The 18,576-nt window shown below is 36.2% G+C and overlaps 1 protein-coding gene across 1 annotated transcript in view; it reads left to right on the top strand.

The window, feature by feature from the left end:
* The window catches only part of RP1 (RP1 axonemal microtubule associated), a 181,607-nt gene extending 164,569 nt beyond the window's left edge, over positions 1–17,038 (top strand). The window contains exons 48-57 of the mRNA XM_072851227.1: positions 682–741; positions 1,053–1,231; positions 1,785–2,007; positions 6,569–6,723; positions 6,856–6,931; positions 9,170–9,248; positions 9,468–9,753; positions 11,322–11,400; positions 14,232–14,307; positions 16,969–17,038. Coding sequence (XP_072707328.1) covers positions 682–741; positions 1,053–1,231; positions 1,785–2,007; positions 6,569–6,723; positions 6,856–6,931; positions 9,170–9,248; positions 9,468–9,753; positions 11,322–11,400; positions 14,232–14,307; positions 16,969–17,038 — 1,283 coding nt within the window. The remainder of the gene's footprint in view (positions 1–681; positions 742–1,052; positions 1,232–1,784; positions 2,008–6,568; positions 6,724–6,855; positions 6,932–9,169; positions 9,249–9,467; positions 9,754–11,321; positions 11,401–14,231; positions 14,308–16,968) is intronic.
* The last annotated feature ends 1,538 nt before the right edge of the window (positions 17,039–18,576 follow it).

Genomic DNA, 18,576 nt, shown 5'->3' with positions numbered 1-18,576 from the left:
CAAAAGCAAATAATTTCAGCTTTGTTTTAGATTGTGTGTTGGGACTTTTCTGAATAAAATATAGGAATATTTAGTGAATGTAAAGTTATATAACATGGTTTTATTCAAATAATAATAAAAAAGTTTCTGTTTCTACCAGAATGCATTGATTTGGTAGGAGAAAGTGTTCCTGTGAGGTTTTTTATACAAAAATTGGCAAATCCAAACTTGGCTGTGAGCTCAAAAGAAGGCTTTCCATCTTTGGTTCAGCCCTCTATCTAATGTTTACAAGTAGTTTTGGTCTATATCAAATCCCACTGAAGTCAATGGCAGCTGATGTCAGTGGGAGGAACATCAGCCCCTAAAATGGGCATTAAAAACATCCAATTAGTTCTGATTCATCCAGAGCATAAATTGTATAAAAGAAACAGAAACGCTTTAAAATGAAAAAGACTTCAATCTTCATGTTACAACCATTTCATAGTAAAGAGATAGCTCTAGAGTCAGTTCATTAAATAGGATGATATGTAGGAGATGATGCTTAAGTAGAAAATCACATTGTACACTTCCTAGTTAAATCTTTAATCTAAATGATACAATACTCAGTCAATTGCCTCACTAGAGATGAATACAGGCATTTATTATCATTTAGACACTGTTCTACAAAAGTATTAATTTGGTCTTCAATCTTTTTTTAATTAGAAATTCAGGAGAGGAGGAGCATTTCTGCCTGGGCTTTAGGAAAAGAGCAAATGAATTCAGGTATAGCTTCTGCCATTACATCAACTGTTTTATTAATCAATTCTGAAATAATAATGTGAGAATATTTTCATCACAATACGTCATTACACTTACTAGTACTGACAATATTTTCCCCTTTTTAATAGTAAGAAATGGCAATATACTTAGGGAGCTGATCAGCAAGCAGATGAAGTGCTTATGTATTAATCCTCCCCATGTAGACTAAGACAAGTCTTGGGAATTTTATCTCAGGTACCTTGGTTAACATATGAAAACAGAAACACCTTTAATCTTTTTTTTTCCTTTTTATTTTCCTTATTTCTTTTGTTCAGAAGGCAGATGGAGGATTTATTTCACAAAACATCAAGAAGAAACAAAAACAGACTTTGAAAAGTTGTCAGAAAATATATCCAAGTTGGTTATGGTTTTTTATGGAAGCAACGGCAAGTCAAATCCGGTTTCCATGGAAAACAAAGTGGAACATCAGGCTAAGAACCAAATAGCATATGATGTAAAATAATATATAGATTTGTCTATATTTAAATTTTCTTCCAGTTTCCTTTTAAGGAGAAATAATCATGTAGTGCTGTAAATATTGCAGATATTATTGTTTAAATATTCAAGAAAAGCAGAACTGAAATTTTCAGTTGCACACCAGTTTTCATTTTTAATTTTTGGCTTTCTCAAGTTCATGATGATCAAGCATATTCTTCTTTTTTTTTTTTGTCAAGAAATAGTCATAGTTAATAATGCATATCAATTTAAATGGCATTAACATTAAGTATTCACATTTAGAAATCAGTGCAGTATGTAATTTGAATTTGATAGAATAATTACAAAGAATGCCCCTAGAGTATAAAGCTAATATTTCCATAAGTGCTTACAGTCAGCCTGGTCCTGCTGCCTTTGAACTCAATGGGACTTTTAGCACCAAGGCTGATGTAAATGGGGTTAGGTCCGTGCTGACCCCTTTAGATAAAACTCCCTCTCTTCCTGTAAATTAGCTATGCATATATCTATGTATCTCTGTTTGGATGCTAACTCATTGTTTTGTTGCTTCCTAGATACATTTAACATCTGATTTGGGAATGATTTATAAAGTAAGGCTTGGTCTCCAGAGTTTGGAAAACAGCATATCCCAGTTGTCTCTTTGTCACTTTAAAATGCAGAACACATCAACCCTGGATACCTTTAGTCTCACCATAAATAAAACACTTCCTCTTTCTCTTAATGGAGACAGATGGATTGAATTCCCTGTAGAGTGGCCATTAAAAGAAGCACTCTCTGGTAGGTATAAATCTACTTTAAAGCAGTAGAGTGGTCCAGGAGGTTAACACGTCCTAATATTACAACTGAAACCTTTATCAAAACAGAAAATTTTATTGTCTTTATTTAATGATTCATAAAGTCTGGATAAGAATTTAAAATGTATGAAGGAAAATACTATCCACTCAGCTTAATTTCTGTACCATAAAGTGGGAAATGCAATATTCATTTGATTGCACAGAACCATTATTGTACACTACAAAGAACAGTTTATAAGAAATACCCCTTTCTTGCAATATTGCAATATTTCTACTCTCCTTTTTTTAGTCCTCAGCTGCTCATATTACTGACATTAAAACATGATTTTTTTATAGCTCATTTACTATTAAGCGATTTTTTGTTTGCACATTTCAAACAAGATTCTCAGTAAATAACAGCTCAAAACTACATATAAGCATCGGCTTTATTACCTTTATACACTCCAAATATTTATGCCTGTTAAAATTAGCTCAATAATTGTCTTACATATGTTACCTTTGTTAAGCAAAATAAAAGAACCCTTTCACCTAAAATTCACCATATCTTCCATATTCTTCTAATGTGATGCTTACTGAATGCCACCACATGACAGAATAATTCTCAGTTTAATAAACAGATCAAATAACAATACTTAATATTCAAATCATTTGTGCCTGAGTTTTATGCAGAAAACAAATGAGTTACCTGGGTGAAGAATAAGTCACTTCATCCAAAGTGAGCTGAAGTAGGTGTAAAATGCACTACCCCAATACACTTTGGATTGGAATTTATGGCCCAGTTTCAATGAGGTGTTTGCATGTGTCTAAATGCAGGCATGTAAGTAATCTCAGTAGAATTAACAGGGGTTGAGGGATTTTTTGCATATTTTGGCTGCAACTGAAAATTTAAATTTTGTATTTAGGCTTTAGATTTTATATTGCTTAGAGCTGTTATTTTCACTTGAAGACTTGCACAGTATGGGTACAAAAGAGGGCTTTAATGGCTTTCATCTCCTATACACAAGATTGAAACAAAGAGAACCTTCAGATTAACATAAAGCATGAGTGTGCCCCTTGCAACAGAATGATCGCTGTCACATGCAGAGGTATTTAGGGTACACGTACAAGCACACAGAAATGGTGAGAGAAAGATGCAGTGTGGGTGATAAATGGGCAGTGAGACTGGAACCCTCGTGGCCTTGGTAGTGGCTCTGGCTCTGTCACTGACGTCTTTGTTGAAAAAAATCACTTCCCCACTCTTTGCTTTTTTTTTTTGGTAATATTTTCCATCTTTGTAAAATACTTTGAGATCAAGAGATAAAAGAGATAAAAACAAGATTAAAAAATCACACAAAAAAGAATAGGTACTATATTACCTATGTGTTTAGGTAAAAGAACAAACAAACAAAATAGCTCATCTCTGTTGCATTTATTTCTTTCTACATGTGCTTTAGAAATCTTCAGGGAGGGATTTGTAAGCCCAGTGAAGAAAAAAACGAGGACAGTGAAAAAACATATTCCCCCAAATCTTTGCCATTTCATGTCCAAGAGAGCTTTAAGCATCTCCACAGCAGGTGGCACACATGGAGTTCAAAGTGATCCTTTACACACAAACTTACTTGCAATCTATTGTGCAAAAGAGATCTACTTTTCTGTCAGCTTTCTAAATCTAATTTATTTTCTCCTTGGTTTTCTTTTTCTCAGCTAAAAGCAAACCCAGTATTGTGTTAATTGGAATGGAAAGCAGCTGATCATAATCACCTTAACCAGAAGCTGTGTGCTGTTAAATTTCAGATACAGCTCTGTTGTTCACAGAGTGCCTTACTATTTCATCTCTTAGTTATCTTTTCCTTTTTTTATTTTGTACTTGGGATTGTGATGAAGCATATGCTAATGGCTAATTGAAACCATCAAAACACAGTTGATAAAATACAGTGCAGACCCTTGAGATCTGGCTGTGCACACATGTGCCTTTGGGTGTATTAACAGGGAGAGGCCTCCAGCTGAGTATATACATAAATAGTTTCTCTTCACTGTACCTTCCTTTGAGATGCTTATGCCTCAGAAACCCCCAGGGATGAAACAGTGTTCTCTCTCTCTCTCACATACAGGGCTGTACAGAAGGTGAATTTTGCACTACTGTAGCTTTTAAGGCAAAACAATTAAATAGTGAAAAGGTGAAATAAAAATATATTACGCTACTTTCAAATAGCTGATTATTTCCACAAAGTTAACACAGAGCCATAATTCACACTGAGGTTATGAAATCATTAGAATTTCATAAAATTAATGGAGTTGTAACACTCATATATGTTATCCTTATTGTATGTAACTTCTTTTCAGAGATTTCTTTCATCTTTCCGCTCTCCAATCTATTCAGTACACTACAGAGATAAAAGCTTACTTGTCCATGTTTGCCCTATGATGGCCTGATCCCACTAGCGGAACAAAGACCACCATGTAGGCATTTTAGCCCTCTTCCCTTGCCCACATTAGTCTCCTTCAATTGCCCTTCTTTGTACAATGTACTCTGCCAGTTCTATCCACTGTATAATCTGATCCAAAGTTCATTCAACTCAATCTCTAGTTGACTACAGCGTGTCAGGGCCATGATAAGACAATCGATCTTACTTGCCTTGGCCAGACTCACCTGGAACCTCCAGCTATGATGGGCATAGGATGTCCACTTAAGATCATGCCTGAGCTATGTCAGATGTGCGTCTGTCTCTAGTCCTCTCTCTGACCCCGTCTTCTGGATGGACCTTTTTACCTATGCTGTAGCCTTATTTTCAGTCCTGTCTCTGGCCCTTTCTCCTGCTGCTCCCGTCTCGACGACCAGGATGGATCCCAGATCTTTTTCATTGTTCGCTGCATCTGGGACTGTTGACAGCTCTGCCTGCCACATGCAGATGCTGCAGGGCTGTTACGTGGTCAGTGAGGGCACTGCCTGTGCTGGGGTCATGTTCAGCTCCTGCCTTGTCCACCCTAGTGGGCAGGCCCACTCTTGTTGCTCTCTGACACAGCAATCCAAGAAACAAGCCTTCCAAATCCTTTCACTCTTGTTTAGGGCGGGTCCAGCCTCACTTCTCAAGTTTCAGATCTGGGAGACTGTGGCAAAACAGAGGTCAAGTAAAATAAAAAGAGAACACTTAGAAAATCAGAGTTATAGCCAAAAATAGCATGGCACAGGTTTCTTTGTTCTGTGTAGTGACCCACTCACTGCATTGCATCCCTGATCAAATATATTGTTTCCTCTCCTGATTCTTCATCTTGGTTGTAACACCACCCACCATATTCCTTAGAGTCCTCGTATTTAATCTTTTCTCTTATACCTTACCATGCCATGATTTGTTGTTCCTTAGGCAGCATCAATTTTTGATTTCCATTTTAAACTTAGCTGTATTCTCTACCACTTAGGCTTTTACTAAGTTTTATCTCTATAGGTAAAACTAAATACCTTTTTGGTACTATGGATTTCTTTCTATGCACCTGCTCAACTGCAGTAGGCATGCAACAAGGGTCTGTTCTCTCTCTCCTGTTGCTGATGCTGGGGAAACAGGCAAGGCCCATAGAACAGAGCTGGTTCTTGTAGTGAACTCAGTACTTTAGATGATCATTAGATCTGAAAGCTGATAATAACAACTTGTTCTCTGCTTTACCTGGACTTTGTTTATACAAAGGTATAAACATAGGTAATCTGTTTATACACGCAGTCCTGTATGGGACAAGTGTCTGACTGATCCAAGCTCTGAGCCACATTCTACAGAAGTCTTCTGCAAGGTCAGGATTCATCCCCTTCTACTACAGTGTCTACAGGAATAAAAAGGAGATGATAGGTAGATGATTAAAAGAGGTAAATATTCAGAACTGTCACATCATTTGGATCTATGAGTAAAATCTAAATGAATATAAATGGATGTTCTGTGTATGCGTTTACTTTTGAAGGTGTTCAGGTGTTGTCATCGTGTCTTCAATTAAATAATTATAACCTGCATAAATCACAAACAGCGCAAATTCATGGGTGACAACTTCAGCTGAGGTAGGCTTGTCTTCCTGAGCTCCCTCTATAGTCAGTGGATGTGCTCCATCATTGTGAAGTTCAAAGCAGCAACTTAGGTGCTCTGAATCACATGTGAGGAACTTCTCTCTCCCTCTCTTAGATGATGAAGTCTGAAGAACTTGTCTCCCTAGCTAAAGTTAGTCTTTGTAAAGATCCCAAAAGTGATTGATGAGTCCGAGACTTATTAGGATTTTATCTTTTAGGCACCTGCCATTAAAAAGAAAAAAGCAACTGACTGTGGTAATTTTTCCATAATGCGCTACTGTTACAAACAGCATAAAGCATAGACATGCTTTTCTCTAATTTAATGTAAAGTTGTCAGCATCACCAGTGTTTACAGTTACAGGACAAAATTAAGGGAAAATTGGAAAAGGTTTGAATTTTACTATCATTTTCAAGTGTTTGAATTTTTAATTACATCTGACTGCACATTGCTATGTTGTCAAATGGCTGTGCAAGGTTGTGGCAGAGTCTTAACAAGATCTCTTTCTGCTTGATATTGCAGTGGTTACATATCATCTAACAGTATTTTCTAGAAATATTTTGAGTGAGAGAAATTTAGTGCATATGACTGCATGTATATATGGTACTCACGGTGACACAGGGGACAGATCCCTTCTCTGGTCGTTGCAGAATGTCCAGCAGGGAGAGGACAATGAGGTACTCTGTCTTAAAGTACTTTAAAATTTACCCTTTAATCCATTCTTGTACTTCTCATATATTATTTTCAAATCGTCCTCTATAATTAAGTAATATAGTTTAAGATTGTAATACTGAATAATTTTATTTTAGTCATTTCTAGTTATCATGGATGCTGTTGAATTGGGAGAACTGGACAAAGTTGTTCTTTTGATCAGCAGTAAAACAGGTAAAGTACTTTTGCTGCTCTCTAAAGTCAGTGATGTGAATCACACAGCTAGCCTCCTGTTAAAGGCAATGAAATCACTGCCAGAGTTAAATCCTAATTAATTTCTTTGACTATTTTTGCTAAAAAGTAATATTTTATAAAGCAAAATCCTACATTTTGACACATTAAAATACTTGGATCTAAAGGCTATATCATTATTGCATCAAGAAAGTAAACTATTCCTTTCCATACAAGAAAGAAAAAAAAAAATAAGATGAATAATTATATTCTGCGATTAATACATGAACTATTAATAAGTGATCTAGGAGAATAATTATAACTCACGTAAGAAACTGGTATTGTTTAATTGTCCTTCTGTGATTCAGTTATTTCCACAGTTTTCCCCACCTGTTCTGTTTTCTCCCTGTGACATTCAGAGGGGGATTTTACCCCTATTAGGCAATCAGCAGTTTTGTCACTGAATTTCATTAAAAACATCATAACTTTAACATCTCTTTGCCTCATCTGAAGGAGGGCTTTCATGCTACTACAGAATATTCAAAGATTTAGTTGTAAAGTTTTTTGAAGCCCTTTAATGAAATTTGCTATATAATTGCAAATCATTACTTACTATGTGTTACAGTTGACCATTTTCAGACAGTTTTCTAGGAAAACAAGGGTTCTATGTTTGCACTTTACCTCTCTTTTTTCTTTGCCCATCTGTTGGCTCCTCATAATAACCTTTTAGACTCACTACCCAATTTCAACCAAATCTGTAAAATGTGTATAGATGTCAAAGACATTTGAGCAGTAAGCATGTACATACTGGTTGGCTGGTGAACACATCCTGCACCACAGCACAGTCTACCTCAGCCACTGGGGCCTTCAGAGGGGGCACGGTGTGGAGCTGCAGTTACTATAGAGGGGAAGGAAAGGAGAGGGACAGCCCTGCCATGCTGCTGTTGGGGAGCAAGGCGTATAGCTCACTGCTTTTGTTTCCCACACCTTCAGTTGTGCAAGTTAACTATGGCCATCTGTCTGACTGACAATCATTGAATATGGCGATCGCATGTTGCCAAAGGGCACCACAGAGAGCATGACAGGCAAGATTTTTCCAGTCAGGTTTGAAAACACAATTCCCAAAGGAGGGACTTTGGGGCTCATTGGCTCTGTGTGTGTTATGAAGAAAGGATTGGGCAGATGTATTATACATTTCTTCCGAAGGAGTTACTTAGATGATAAAGCACTTTAGATGAGTAAGGGTATCCATATTGTATCTACACTTGTTTGGACTGAGACTAGTTTGGACCAAGACTTTGAATCAAAAATCCCCAAACGCAAGAGATCTTTAGTGTATAAATTCAGATGTACCCTGCAGGACTGGTCAGCCCAGGCAGAGTGTTGCTCTAATGCATTTATGCTTCTCCCAGTATCTGGGCAGATTTTTAAGATCAGTTTGAAATTCATTCCTAAAGCTTCTGTCTCTCTCCATGCACTGTCTGGGCAGGTCATGAGTGCAACACAATGTCCTGGATTCCTCCCCAGGAGCCTGAGCCTATTAACTTAGACTCCTATTGATATAATTAAAGGGACTTGGACAGTAGTAGGAGACATTGGGATGCAGTTTGCTGAACAGGGCTGAAGGGACAAATAATAGAAGAGAAGGGAAAATGAATAATCTTAATGACTAACTAGTGGCAAGAGATTCAGGCCAGTGTTATAGACAGCATGTAGCTGAAGCCCCCCGCAAAAATTCAAAAGGAACTGTAAGTCAGAGAACAAACTTTCTCAAACAGCAGAGGTATACAGTAAATTGCTGAACTTCCTTCATCTGCCACCTCATGAGATCCTCTTTGTGCTGCATGTGGAATGGAGCTCCAACCTTCTTGTCAACCCGTCACTGAGGAGGAAGCACCAGATATGTATTTCTGCTCTTCCTCCTCAAATGTGCCTGCCTGAGTCATGCTGAATCTTTTCTGCACATCTGTCCAAGGATGCTGAGGACAACACTCCTTTGCTTCACTAAGACAAAGGAAAAGCTTACTCCTAAATTTCTAAGTTCAGGTTTCAAATGGGAACAAAATTAGGAATGTTATGATGATTCCAGGATTTTTAAGTCAATTGTTGGTACTCATAAATGAATTAATAAATGATGTTTTAATATAGTAGGAATGACACCATTATATAAACAACAGACTCTACCTAATTCTTTGATATGCAGTAGAACATTTTCACTATACTTTATTTCCTTCTTTGTAGACTGCAAACTGGACATTAAAAAATTGCATTTGAAAGAAGCTGTAAAGGAGCATCCTATCTATGTATTTGAAGTGAATGAGTAAGTACACTATGTAAAGCTAGTAATTTTTTAGTCATTTTCTAGTATAATAGTTGAAAACACTGAGCGGGCATTGAATTAAAATGACTCTCACAGAGTGGTTCAGTCAATGGGTATTTTTAAAATAAGTCCATCTTTAACTGTCCCACATAAATTCATAAGGGTTTTTTGATTTAACATATGATTTACTACAAAAACATATGCGGTCTTGTTTTTCAGAGCACTTTCTGTGGATGCAAATAAACAAGAAATACAGAGAGAAATCCCGGTATCTTTTGTTATTAGAGGAGACAAACAAAAGAATGACACAGATAACAACTTACATAAAGAAGTCAGCCAAGCAAGAAATCTGTCAGAGTATACTATTAAAGTATACACAGGTGATAAAAGGGGAGCAGGGACTGATGCCAATGTGCATATTATTTTATTTGGGAATGAGGACAAATCTGAGGTATTTCAGCTCTCTCAGTCACTGGAGCATCAAGACCCCTTTGAAAGAGGAAAGGTGAGTACATAGATTTTATAGGATATGTCCATTTCTGGACCAGGAAAGCGAACTTTAAATCTATGCAAGATCTTTATGGAACTTAAGGCATTTATCCTGTTTTCCACATCACTAGATGAGATACAGTCTCAGCTATCTCTGTATTTCGCCTTTTCACCAGAGTAACCAAGGGACGTTTTACTTCTATCATATCTAGCTGACTGTGTTGCTCTTCTGTCTCTTTGTCCCAAACAGATCATCATATTGCATCCACTTATCTGTCCAGTTATGCATTTCCTTGATCTGAAATGCACAACATGCATTACCTGTGCATGTGCATATACATGCAATATCCCTTGCTGTTGCACAAACTTTCAATGTTGTGCTTGAGAACACATCAGTCTCTTACATCCCATCATTTTACTTTGCCATGGAAACTGATGCTGTGAGCCTCACTGAATGTATAAGCCTATAACCAGATAAAATGGAGCCATGCACATCAACCTGATTCTGATATCCATCATGCTTTAGGCTATTCAGAGACCCCTCGTTCAGATACAGATATTTGCATAAGAATGCTGATTCTCTGCATGATGTCCTAGTACCTTAGCAGAATGTTCTCCTATTTTAATAAACATATTACTCTGGCAAAGGAATTGCTCCATTTTCTCACCACCTGTGCAATGGAGTATAATGATGGTTACCCTTATGTAGCAAGAAATAAATATATTTTCCATATCTTTCTCCTGTGGATTTCTTGAAAGGTAATGACTGAATAATTAAAACTCCAGTTAAAATATCTTCCTTATGAGATCTACCTCATTATCTCCAGCAGTACTAAACATCTTTTTACTTGCAGTTGGTCCGAGTTTCTTCAGCCAGGATGTCTGTGAATATCTTCTAAAAGATCTTTACCCATGTATTGCCTTCCATACTGAGGAGGTTAATAAATCTAGTTACCTATAGGCACAAGGAGCAAGTAAGAAAGTGTCTTGAGTAGTAATTCCTTTTGCCTAGTACTACACAGGAGATGTCATTGCTCTTTGAAAAAGAAGAGCAGATACACAGGAATCCTGTTAGCAATCCAGCTAAGTCAATGGGTAGCCAGTGATGTCAAATGTCTTATGAAAAAAGAATCTCATTTTTAAAAAATCTGTAATATGAAACAAAGTAATATTTTAAATTAAAATATATAATATTTGAGAGAGATAGTGGTACATGTAGTAAAAGCCTTTATCTTTTATGTTCTTGAACATATATTTATGTATCATATACTGAAGACATTTTGGAAGTCTTATCAGTTGAGAATTCATAAGAGAGCAAAAACATTTTTTTGGTATATGAAACTCAGGAAAGAGGTAGGGATTGTCCTACTATAAGTTGAAAAGCGAATCTTTCATATTTAAACTGAGATCTAGATCAGAGAGGATCTATACTTTCAGTATGGAAAGTAAACCACATCAGGTGTCAGCCACCTATTTTGAATTGGTATTATTACATTTGAATTAGTCTCAGAACTGACTTAAACAAATGTATAAGTTTCCAGATATTGGTATATTATTTTTAATAACTGTATTTTAATATTAAAGGTTGATACATTCAAGATTAAGACAAAAAAATTAGGAAGCCTACATTCAATTGAAATTGGTCACGATGGGAAAGGATTTGGTGAGTATACTGCATGCGTTCAACAGCCTTGTAAAAATCTACTGCTTAAAGATCTGCCTGACATTTGGAAAGGTTTTTGAAGTCCTGCTACTGCTACAGCTAGCTCATACAAATCTGTACACAAATGAGGTCAGTTTGACTGCTCTTGCTTATACCCCCCTCTGTCTCTATCACATTTCCCTTGACTTTACCTTGAATTTTTTTTCTAACAGGGAAGAGATCTAGTTAGCATAAACCTCAGAAGGTTTTATCCTTCAAACACTGCTCAGCCAAAACTCCTATTAGATGTCTTAAATAACATAGGATTGAATTTTCAAACTGCAGGCTAAACTTTCCATGCTTTGAACATTATCTAAGAAATGTTTGGGCAAGTTTGGGACTCTGGTCAAAGCATGCTGTAGCTCCCTCTGACATGCATATGGCTTTTCTTCTTGTGAAAACTAAACTATGAGGAGAACACTAGTGTGCACCAGGTCTTGCCCTGATGTTAATTTAGGCTGTGGCTATAGTACATACCCACACATGACAATGGAAACTGTTTCTATGTAGAGTGTATTACACGTAATCTCTAAAACCTGAATTTTACAAAAAAATAAGATGGGACACTAGGGTATATAATATTTTGAGCTTACATTTAATGGTGCTAAAAAACCCCTAGAGATATACAAATATATAAACAGAATTTGCAGGCAATGTACGGCTTGCATCAAAAAGGTCTGATTGTATTGAGATGTTCTAGTCAGGTGAATTTTGCTTAACATATCTGAAAGAAATAGGTTTAGGTTTAATAAAACCTGATTTATCTAAGTGCATGAGCCACTATAAGGTGGCAAGGGTTTATCATATCTAGGATGAACCAAGCAAAATTCTGCAAATAGCAGTTCCTATTTAGGCAAAAGCCGAACAGGTAACTACCCGGTCATGTTGTACATGTGATGGTACTGAAAACTCAAAAAGAAAAAACACCAAACCTGTTGAAATACCTATAATAAACAAAGCCCTCCTGCTGACTTTCATCTCCTTCGTGTTAGCTGCTGTACATGCACACAATTCAACTTAGAACTGATCTGGGAAGGGAACTCCACACAGGCAGACTTTTAGCGCTTTGAGTGTTGCGCAGAAGTCTGCAGGGGAAATACAGGTTGAACTTGTATTTCCTGGGTCCCAAACTATCAACAGCATGATTATCTTTCCTCTCTGTGTCCTGATCAACATCACATAGTTGTTAATACTACCTTCCTAGCACAGCTGGTGTGTGTTGATTCATCTTACATCCATGACTACCTTCCTCTAAATTTTTCTCTGAAATTATCTCCAAGTGTCTTCTGTCACACCAGCTGTAATTTTCACAAGCATCCTCAAAAGTAACACCTCTTTGAAATGTTTCATCTGTTTGCTAATCTTTCCTAGCTGGCTCTAGATTTTTCCATACCTGGAGATTTCAGTGAGGCCTGTTGGAGTTTTGTCAATAAAGGATAAAGCATTAGATTTAAAACTTTTCAAGAGAGCAAACATACCTTTATATTCATTTGTAAAGTGCCGTGTAAATTTGAGAAACTGTAAATTTTTATTGCTGATAATCTTGACTCTGAATTGCAGAGATTTCATGAAAGGTCATATATTCCAAGTAGAGTCTATGATATATTAAACCATTCACAATATTTCATTAAAAGAGTTCCAAAGGTACTTCACAATATCAATAAATGACTCTTACGAACTGAAGACGAAAAATGTAGACACCTTCATGGCCTAGTTATACTAGCTAATTGTTTGAAAATGTCCATGAAAAGTGAGAAGCATCACTATGCCTTTATGTTTCATCTGAATTGCTGCAATTTGCAACTATTTTTATATTATATTTTTATCCTACTTACAAATTTTTTATTGGTTTTAGCCTACTTAGTACTTTGTCCAAATATTTGAAAACCAAAATAATTTGTTAGAATATAGTGTTTTATCTCTAGAACATGCAAAGAATACCAAAAGGTTTTCAGCTACTAGCAGTATGATCCTAATTAGTTTTTAAATGTTGTCATTAAGTATTTGCATTGGCAAACATGACTAAGATTCCAGCCCAAACATTGTATTTCTATAATAAAGTTTTATTTTAAAAATCTTCATATTTTAATATTCTATGGAATAACATTCTATAACACAATAATGAAGGTATTTTTCACACAGCAAAAAAGGAGATTATAGCAGATATTAAATACATTGTTAAAGCTAAACCAGAGATGAGTGTTGGCCTAAATGGAAATGCTATTCTGAATCACTACTGATGAAGAAATATGGATATGAGCAGCATTCACATTTACCACTTGGTTTATATAAATATAAATATATTAATTAGAAAAGAGTAATAGAATTTCTGTTTTCCTATTGTTTAAGGGCTTGGGTTATCATTAAAGAAAATACATGTATTGATAAAGTCTATCCGTTTTTATTGTTTGGTGGACACTGAAAATCAAAGCCCACCAGGGTGTACTTCAGAGTACCAAAAAGGGCAAAATGGGATTTCAAAAATGTATTCAGTATTACCATGCACTCTGTTTCATTTGTCTTACTGCTTGTTCTGTTCAATGTGGAAAAATGAGTTAAGTTGTAATAAAAATCTTCCTTTATATTTTCTGTCAAAAACATCAAAGACCTTCTCTGTAAAATTGAGAGAAGTTGGTAGTCATTTGAATTATCTACATTACAGTTTCATTATTGATATTGAATACATTTGGAAGTACTGAACCACCCAGGGTTTGGAAATGAAATCAGAAACCTTTCTTATGCTTTATTTGTGTTTTGGTTATATTAAATTTGCTCTTTTTTTCCTTCTACAGCAAGCGGCTGGTTTCTGGAAAAAGTAGAAATCACAGATGCATCTAGGAATTCAGTGTATTGCTTCAACTGTAACAGGTCAGTAGATCAGTTCATCATCACCCTGTTTACTGTTTACTTTTTAACAAGGATTAGTAGTAGTCTTTTTAGTCTCTCAGTTGTTTCTCTTCTGGTTTCCTAAAACAGTAAGAATTTTTTAATTCCTATCAGTCCATCCCCAGTAACTTTTGAACCCTTTGGCCAATTTCAAACTAATTTTTCAGAAGAATATTTAGAGGAAGACACTATATTTTTCCAAGTTATTAAAACTGGATGACTGCATGAGGGAGAGACATAGTTTAGTGCCTTTGCCAAAAGAAGATATTAGTATGCCATTTTCAAGAGGCAGAAGCTGTCTGGTGAACCATTACACAAGTATTAGTGCATATGTAGCTCTGACAAGCATATCATGGGTATGCAAACAGGCATGGGAGGGAATCAGAGATATGGGACGGTGGGGGGATGGTAAGATATGGCAGTATAGATACAAGTCTGGAGAAAAAGTAGTGGTTTTTTATTTTATTGTGTAAAAGCAACATTAAAATCCTTCTGTTTCAACGTCTGCTTGGTATGGGTCTGAGATATATTCAGCAAATGGGATAAAGATGAAACCTTTTTACAATGTAATGTAAGAGGATAATGATCTAAATTTAGACATTTATTTGGATAAAGAGGTGCTGGGGTAAAGGGCTTCTAATGTACAAAAAGAAGATCCACTTCAGTCTGCATCAAACTGAAGCAATCCACCTTCAGAAGTTGGAAATTAAATTGAAAGGTATGTTCGGAGTGACTTTTCACTACAGTATACAGTTTATAGCTTAAAGCATTTCAGAGTAAACAACAGAAGCAAACACATTCATATCTTTCTAAGTGTAAAATAGGTTTTTAATGCATCTGGAGAACAGACAAGTGTGAAAACTTACAAGTTCCCTATATCTAGGTTGCCTGGTGGTCTGAAAACAGAAATGGTAGCCAAGAATATTTAATTTTATCCTTGTCTTAAACGTTTCCGTAAACGTGACAATTCATGGAAGCCAAATCCTAATCCTGAACCCAAAAAAGCAACATTTTTTTAGTTCTTGGATAGTCAGTTGGACTCAACAGTCTATGTCATGAGAATGTGTAGGTCTTACCAAACTCAACAATATTAAACTTCTTCCAACAACATTAAACTTCCCTTAATTAAACTTCTTCCAAACACATGCTCAGATACTATCTGATCTTCTAGATACCTAAATTTAGGTTAGTGGTGAGCAAACGTCCTTAGACCACAATATCACTCAGGTGTGCAACACAATCCATGATGGGATTTTCAGTCGATGTCACTCCACCTCTTTTGCTTGTAAGAGTTCTCAGACCACACCAGTCAGAGGAAGATTCTTGAAAAAGATAGCTTGCAACAAACATTTTTTTCCAGAGATTTTTTTTTCCAGTTTTATTTAAAGTCTTATGGTAAAACCACAAAGGTATGTAAGAGACCCATTTGGAGCAAGAACTTGAATCACATTGTTGATGTGGGGGAGTGACTGACACAGATTGATTGTACAGACTGCTGACTAGGACATTTAACTGGGACCTTGGTGGGTTAGAGTCATGTCCTTACCTTAATGTATACCTACTTACTCAAAATAGAAGAGTTTCAGTAGAAAAGATTAGCACGTCCACCCCAGAGTACTCGGTGACCCAGAGGCTATGGGGCACTCCTTGGATACAGGATCCTGAACTGTTCCAGCTCAGACATGGAGCTTCTCCTCTTGTAGCCTACTGCGTAAATGGGGAATGGGTTCATTCTCTCACAAAGAAAAGACTTCTCTGATGCAAATACTGTCTCTAAAAGACATTAATCACTGAGAAACCTGAAAGGAGTTGGGCATCCTTTACTAACTAATTTAAATGCCTGTTGTCTAGCTTACACGTCACACCTTTCTTTGGCTCTGGGACTTCCATAAGCAATTTTATCTGCCAAGATTAGTTGTGTTTCAGCCTGGAACCGTTTGGCTTCAGCCATATCTCCCAGCTGTTCAATGGTGCAACTTCAGATGTGAGCTACATTATTGCTATACCGGCTGGGAATCCCTCCCATAGTAGCTCCTTAGCAGACATCACATCAGGTAGTCTGTCATAAACCTTGCAAAAGTGTTAGAAGCTTTTTAACTCTCTTTGGAAATTAATATCATTGCCTCCATGGTTCCAGTTAACATCAATCTACCTGAGCTTTGGACTCAGGCCTATTTCCCATGTAGTCGATAGTAAAACCTCCATAGGCTCTTACAGAGCAGGGATCAGGCCCACCATACAACTCAGTATATTGTGAGCCAACAAGGAGATATGAGAAATAACCAGTCTCTGGAATGGAATACATGGACAATAATTTGCTATCACAGAACAGGTTTCCTTACTCTAAATTATCCTGATTTTATGCGACTCAATGAAACAATCTACTTGTCACCTATATGACCAACAAATAAAATGAATGTATATTTTATAAATATAAAGTCAATTACACTTTTAAATTATGCATATACGCATACTAAAAAAAAAAAATACGATTTTCTTCAGGTTGGTTACTGCTTCTGTATAATCCAATGTAAAAACTCTCCTAGAAATCCAAAGGTGCAGAAGCAGGCTCTCATGATTTGCCTGTTTGTTAAGTTTTATATGTGCTGTATCTCTGACAGGTTTTTATGTTTTTCCCTTAAGGTGGCTTGCTGAAGATGAAAGTGATGGCCGCACCGTAGTGCAACTTTATCCACAGCTGCTTGATTTCTGATTCTTTCTGAGTGTGTTGCTTCTCCAAATTCATGCTGATTTGATTTACTTGTATTTTATAATTCTGAAGGTATTGTAATTACTGTGAAAGAATGTCAAAACAATGCATTAAAAACATCACAGTAAATTAAACATGTCTAATGTGAACACTGCATTCCAATCCTATTAGAGATGCTCAAAAACTTTGCATGACTGAAATTTAGAAAACAGAAATTTAAATCTGTAACATGACTCTGTGGGCTTGATCTGAGCATTCATAATGGTAGACATATGTAGTAACATACTCAAACATTTTTATTTCAGTAATAATTTGTGGGTAAGTTAAATTTAGCTCTTTGGTCAAATCTGTCAATATTTATTAATTTGATAAATCTGTTTCAATTTCAACATTTATTAAAATTTAGATTTTCTCAAAATAATTTTCCAAACAAACTGCACAACTCTTCAGCCTTACCATACATTGCTTCCTTTTTCTATAAGACCATAACAGAGAGTAATAAAGAATTTGTTATTCAGGAGTTCACCCTGTGTCAGTAAGCCTCCCACTGACATTTGATTGTAAAATCTTGTAGCTGAGCCAGAACCTCAGCTGAGAACCTTTAGATTCAAAGGGTCTCTTAGGAGAGGCTGTTATCAGTAACATTGCAATAGCTTACTGGCAGGCTTAGGCAGCTCCCTGCTCAGCTTGATGACTTTTGCAGTGCCTATTTTAGCCACCTAACTGGCTTTCCAGTGCTATACGTGTGAATGCCTTTACTTAAAAAAAGCCCGATTCTTTGGAAAATGCACAATAAATAGAAACATATTTAGCTATAAAATCACAAATTAATTTTGGTTTAGTAATCTTTGACATTGACAGAATTGACTCAGAAAGAGTTTAGGATACAGATGAGTATGAAATGAAATAATCAGTTGCACACAACCTGAAGTTTCATGTGTGTGATCAGAATACAAATATTATATATAAGCTACATAGGGCATCCCTCTGTTTAATCAAAGGCTCCACCTTTAGTACCTCCAAAATTCAAAATCTATATGAAAATCTGAATTTTAGACCTGTTTCACCCTCAAGGCACTACTATATTCTGTAGCAGCAATGTACTTTCTATAATTATAAGAATTAAATGAGTTTCTAATCTGTGCTGATGAAACATTGTCTGGCTGTCTTTTTAATACGTTTAGTGCTTATTTACTCGCATTATTCTGTGAAATGAGGAGCGTTGGCCGATATCTGCATGGATTATGAGATTTCAGTTGTTACTTTGACACAAAAAAATAATAAACACATATAATGGGTCTTGGCAGGTAACGTCATTTTTATCTACTTTATACGTCATCAAAAGGAGAGCTAATGTAAGGTGTGGATGTGATCAGAGTGAGCAATAGAACAGAGTCAATTTCTTCTCAAAGTACTCTTTTTGCTCACACTGCTACCACGCACACTGGAATGGATTTGAAATTGTATCCCCAGAATGCACAGTTCACTTACTTAGTATCAGTATTCATTACACTGAATCACTTCGTTGTGATCTATTATGT

Source organism: Ciconia boyciana, chromosome 2 (assembly GCF_034638445.1).
Source record: "Ciconia boyciana chromosome 2, ASM3463844v1, whole genome shotgun sequence".
Lineage (NCBI taxonomy): Eukaryota > Metazoa > Chordata > Aves > Ciconiiformes > Ciconiidae > Ciconia > Ciconia boyciana.
The sequence above is the reverse complement of the archived record's forward strand: the minus strand, read 5'-3'. Positions and strand labels throughout refer to the sequence as shown.